This window comes from Fulmarus glacialis, unplaced genomic scaffold (genome assembly GCF_000690835.1).
Source record: "Fulmarus glacialis isolate BGI_N327 unplaced genomic scaffold, ASM69083v1 scaffold39030, whole genome shotgun sequence".
NCBI classification, from domain to species: Eukaryota; Metazoa; Chordata; class Aves; order Procellariiformes; family Procellariidae; genus Fulmarus; species Fulmarus glacialis.
This window is the reverse complement of record NW_009188110.1, coordinates 32,284-37,897: the sequence shown is the minus strand read 5'-3', so window position 1 is coordinate 37,897 and position 5,614 is coordinate 32,284. Positions and strand designations below refer to the sequence as shown.

Here is a 5,614-nt window from a genome sequence, read left to right as displayed (position 1 = left end):
TTCCTGCTATTGCCAGCACACAGAGTTTCATCAGTAGACACTGCTTGCTGTTTAACCCCCGCATTGTCTAATCTTGCTCAGATTAACAGTTATGTTGTGTTAAAAGCCTTTAGGCACAGGTGTTAAATTAACTCCATTAGTACTCCCAGTATTTTTGTCACTAAGGAGATTTTACTGTATGGAAAATTGAAGTATAGTGTAGACAGAGCCCTGGAGTTTAATTTATAGATTGTTTTTTCTGTACTCCTGTAGTCAGTTTGATTTGGCATGGTTATACACACAAATTAAAACTTAAATGATGAATGAGTAGCCTACGTGTTTGTTATTGGTAATATCTGCTGAGCTAGTGAAAGATGACAATTAAAAAATTGTTCAAAAATAAAGAATTCATTTGCACATTTAATTTTGGAGACTGAATTTTCCTTTAACATTTTTTCTTTTAAGACTGTTCTTTGCCAATGTGGTCACTTGAATGCTAAGAAAAAAAAAATTAAACTGATTATCCACAAGTTTTTCTAATGGAAATTAGGAATTAGGAATTTCCTAAACGAAATTAGAATCTTACTTTCTTTTCCCAAAAGTTGAAAATAGAAATTTTTCAATAATGGTTTTCAATTTTTTTTTTCCCCCATGTAGGTATATGAAAAATGATTTAAACCGTCTTCAACTACATTGCAAAAACAGAGAGTATGGCTGTGAAATGGTTTGTTCTCTGGAGTCTATAGACAGGCATGAAAGGGAGTGTGAATACAGTCAGATACCTTGCTCCAATGCCGGTGAGTAACATTCAAAGTTGTTGAATCCTTTATATTTAGAAAACATGTGTTTGTCATCTTTCTGTCAACAGAATGGCAATAATGGCTGTTATTTCCAAACGGAAATTCAAAGCTTTAGCATGATCTACTCTTTACAGCAGTCTTTTTGAACAAAATTTGTTACCCATTTATGGCAATCATGATCACTAGCAACAATTTCTTAACCAAAGAACTTACCAAAAAACTAAGAAACTAACCAAAATGAATGAGAAGGATGGGCTTCAAATTTATGAAAATATAGTAATGCATTTGTTTTACTTTCCGTCAAGTTATTTCAATTCTGATTGTTCGTTTTGATGTTTGTAATAGCACCTACAGAACGCTTATGGATCACAATTTATTTATAAAACAGCTGATTGCCTGGTGCATGTGCAGCTGCTCACTCTGTCTCATGGTTTTAACAAAAATGTATCTTGGAAATGAGAATTGTTTGAAGCTAAATTCTGTTTAGCATTGTTGTGTTCATGTTAAGATCTTTATTTAAAACAAACCTACACTTCCTGAGGAAGAAACATAACTGCTAAGAAGAAACATACTATTAACACTTCCCAGTCGACTTTATTCAAAATATCGTATGTTCCTAGACAAAGTCAATTTCTAATTAATGATGCTAAGGGCATACTCAAGTCTGCCATTGTAATTAATAATAAGAAGATTAAGGTGCTAGAATTGCTCCACTGGAAGTTATAATTTCTCTCGGCAGTGACTCCTGCAGATGCTTCAGATTCACCTGTTTTACTTTCTATGGAAACAGTAGCATTTATAGGGTTACCACACTTATCTCTGATAAGGTGTGAGGGCTCTTACATCTCTTGAACTCTTCCTCAAGAATACATTGGAGTGTATTTTGAGTACCTCAATTACAAATCATTATATTTATTAGTAAAGCTCTTCTAGAGGGCTGTCTTGTGTAATTTTCTGGTATGGTTTGTTGGCAAGTTTCATTGCTCCATTGTTTCGTTTTCTTAGATCTATTTTATCTTCAAATTAAATGGAAGGAGCTATAGTATGTATTACAGCAAACAGCGCCTCAAAGATTAAACGTTAAGACTACAAACTTCAAGTTTAGAGTGTTAAATGTAGCAACAATTTATATTGTGTTCATTTTTGGTTCTCTACATTTTACTTTTAATCACTACGGATTTGTAAAGTTTGTATCCTAGAATTTATGTGGAAATGTTTCTATTTTTGCATTAGTTATTAAATGTTCGTAAATAAATGTTCTTGTTTATTTATGTGGTTTAGTATGTTACACACAAGACCAACCAAAATTAAATTCCATCTCACCCACATCTCTCTTACTATGTGTCTTTGGACCTTTTTTCCTAAATTTGATAACCTAATTTTTTTTACACATGTGCATTCTTCTTCAATTCCAGTCACTGCAATCTATGGTGGAAGTGCAGGCAAGCTGCTAGAGTCTTAGCTTGGCATCAGTGTTGCCATTACTGAAGTTGCTTTAATGCTAGACCAGTGGTAGAAGACTTTACAGAAAATACCTACCTTCAGTTTTTCAGTATTTTCAGTTAATTGATAAATATTCTAATAAGACTTCTTAGGAGTGTTTTATTATAGTTATGTGTGTTATAACTATCACACTTCATGTTCTAAAGAAATCACTTTTTTCATTGCTTTGACAGATTGACAGTTGCTTAGCTCAGGATATTGCAGCTTGCTTGCCTGAGTGTTTTTGTTTGGAATTAATTAAAATGCTTTTGTTAGTTGTAAATGATTGGCTTGCCTTACTGTTCCCTGTTCAGGTTGTACAGTTCAGATTGAACGACGTAACTTAGATGGTCACCTGGCAGTGTGTGAATATCGGAGCCGTGAATGCCCCAATGGTTGTGGTTACACCATTCTCAGTGCAGAAGACACACAGCACAATTGTGTAGCAGAGCTAAGAACCGAGCTAGAACTACTTCGGTACAAATCTTCTGTTTCTTTGATTTTTGTGTTAGTCTGGGCCTAAAATCACTGCATAAAGCGCTTCAAATACTAGCACTGGATTCCGGTATGTGTTAAATAGTCTGTTAATTACTTGATCCTAATGGGCCAGCGTATTATTACGTGTCAGCATAGATTTTAAATTCTTACTGTTCTGATTTTTTTGCTGTTATGTTTTTTGTCCAAGTTACCGTAAAACCTAAAATACCTTTGCTTGCAGTTGAACAGCAAGCTGACTGTGTAAAATGACAAAATACCTAACAAGAACTGTAATGAAGTTGGCAGTTTCATTTTTCCATTGGCTTGACATAGCCCCAAAGTCACATTATTTAATAATTATGTTTAGATTATATTTTTTTACAAATCCTGAAGATAAAAATCTCTAATTATTTTGGCAGGTACAGACTGGTAGATTAAACCTGGGAGGATCTAATTTTCAATTTTGATTAAAATCCTGGTAGTTTAATGACAGTTGGTGAATATGACTCTTCTTACCAGCATCCTCTTTTTCCTCCTCTATGTGTTTCTGTAGCGTTTCCTTTCCATGATGTTCCAGTTGGACTGGTTTTTTCCATGCTCTTGCCTGTTTCTATCTTTCAACTCGTTGTCCAAGTCTTGTGGTGTTGAACATTGCTGTGAAGTCAGTCTCAAATCTGTTTTAAATGCATTGAGACACAAGGGATTCTGCTACCTAGTTTCTGAACTCAAAAGGCTAGTGTAGTAACAGCTAGGTTTTGACTGTGAATCTGTGTGAGTGATTAGGTTATAATAATTTACTGCATACTATCATGTAGTGTCCACCATAAAAGTACCTGTTTAGCAATACTATTCACACTTTTTATCTTGACTACCTGTGCTTAGTAATGCTAAGCAAGCATATACTATAAGTAAAAGACAGTAAATCATTTAAAGTCATAAATACATGATCTTGAGCTCATAGAATTTTTTCAGGAATATGTTATAGTTGTCCCCTATATAGGCTGTCTGTGGTCACTTTAGTGCCCCCTGGATGCACTTTTTTATGGTAGTTTTATTTAAATTAATAAATAGTACTATCATGCCTCCAGAGAGGTGTCCTGTAGAGTATGATGGGAATCGGATCGGGCTGTTTGGCTGCAAGAAGGCTTTCTGGAATTTGAAAATAATTTTTTTCCATGCTTACAAGATCTAACAAGGAGAAATAAACTTTTTAGGTCAGAAATGATTTGCAGAGTGGAGGAGGCAAAACATGAGATGGAGTCAAGGTTAGATTCACAGAGAAGGCATATGGTCCAAAAAGAGAGTATTCTGCAAAATGAAATCGAAGAACTAAAGGTAAATACGATCATTTTCTTTTCTTTTTTTTTTTTCTCTCCTAGCAGTCTAGCTTTTTGCTTTTCCCAGTAGTAGTCTCCTATTTTGTAAATGTAGTCTCATACAGATGAGAATTACATTAAGTATGGGAAGCCAAACAGTTGTTAGCAACAATGCTTACCAGCTCTATTGAGAAGAAGGCCGAGTGCTGTATTTGTGTGGTTTTTCTACTTCAAATTCATTTGGAGCTAACCTGTGCCAGGGCTGCATTGTTCTGTGCATACATAACATGTCGGCAAATCAGTCTGAAACTCATTTTCAGTATCTAAACATAGGGCATACATCACAAAACAGATGTAATTAAATATCCAGCTCCTTTTTTAGTGCTGTCCAAAGTGGCTTAATCCAGTGCTGACACAGAGCCCTGCTGCAGACAGTGGTATTTACACTGTGGTTCAGCTGTGGTCAAAAGGTTGGAAAGTTGCACTGTGAACTTAGTCAAGTAACGAGCAAGGCTGTCTTATCTTTTCATTTACCCAGTTCTTACTATATCACAGAAATGGATGTGCTTTATAATTTACATTTTTATTTTTACTGCGTTTGATGTTAAACCCTTGGAGAATGTATCTGAGCGTAACCAAAACCTTATTTTGGTTGGGGTCTTGAAATACAAAAGTTAAGCAGCATCTGGATAAATCCACTGTTTCTTATTATACTTTATAAGAAACTTTTTGCACTTTTAGGAAAACTGTATTGGAATCTTTGAAACAAGACCATCTCAGAGGGTGAATGCTGGATTGTGTCTCAACTTGTTGACATTTGTTCTGCTATCAAAAAATTATTTCATTGTTGCTTATTCTTTATAATCCATCACCCTACATGCATGGCCAATTCAACTTCACATCACCATCATTAGAAAAGAGTTTGTTTCTTGCAGTAAATTTATATTTGCATTTCAGAGTCAGATGTCACGAATGATGTCAGATGTACGCTCTCTGATGGCTGCAGAGAGACAGCACCGTCAAGAGCTGGAGCAGGCAGAGCTGGAAAAGCGGGAATTAATGGAGCTGCTGAGGGGGCTGCAGAAGGACTGTCGATTAACTACTACAGAAGGAAGCAGGAAGTCAATAAATTTCCGCCCTCTAGCACGACTAGAGAGTGTAAAACGAAAACCTAGGGAAGTTACAGTTATCTAAACAGAAGTAAGCTCAAAAAGCATTTTCTTCTAATTTCTGTGACCATCTGGCAAACTTTTCTACTTTCTGTGAATGAATGGTAAACTGTATATCATTTCTGATTTACTTGCTTTCTTTTTAAATCTAGATTACTACTTTATTTCCTCTTGGAGCTTAAAAAAAATGGGGAATTTTCTCTTAGGGAACCCTGGGCATTAAGACCAGTAATAGGCAAATACCTTTTTAACTAAGGTTTTTATAAAAAGGAGGAAGGAGACTTGATTTGTTATCTCTTCAGTGCATCATTTACAGCAGTCTTTCAAGCCTGAAAGCTAGAGCCTTTTAATGTCAAAGATACTTAAAGGTTGTTTCCTTCCTGGTCCATTA

General features: G+C 35.3%; 1 protein-coding gene across 1 annotated transcript in view; it reads left to right on the top strand.

The window, feature by feature from the left end:
• Positions 1–5,248, top strand: part of LOC104076317 (RING finger protein 151-like) — a 7,088-nt gene extending 1,840 nt beyond the window's left edge. The window contains exons 3-6 of the mRNA XM_009577142.1: positions 637–776; positions 2,576–2,738; positions 3,953–4,073; positions 5,012–5,248. Of these exons, the coding sequence (XP_009575437.1) occupies positions 637–776; positions 2,576–2,738; positions 3,953–4,073; positions 5,012–5,248 (661 nt within the window). The remainder of the gene's footprint in view (positions 1–636; positions 777–2,575; positions 2,739–3,952; positions 4,074–5,011) is intronic.
• The last annotated feature ends 366 nt before the right edge of the window (positions 5,249–5,614 follow it).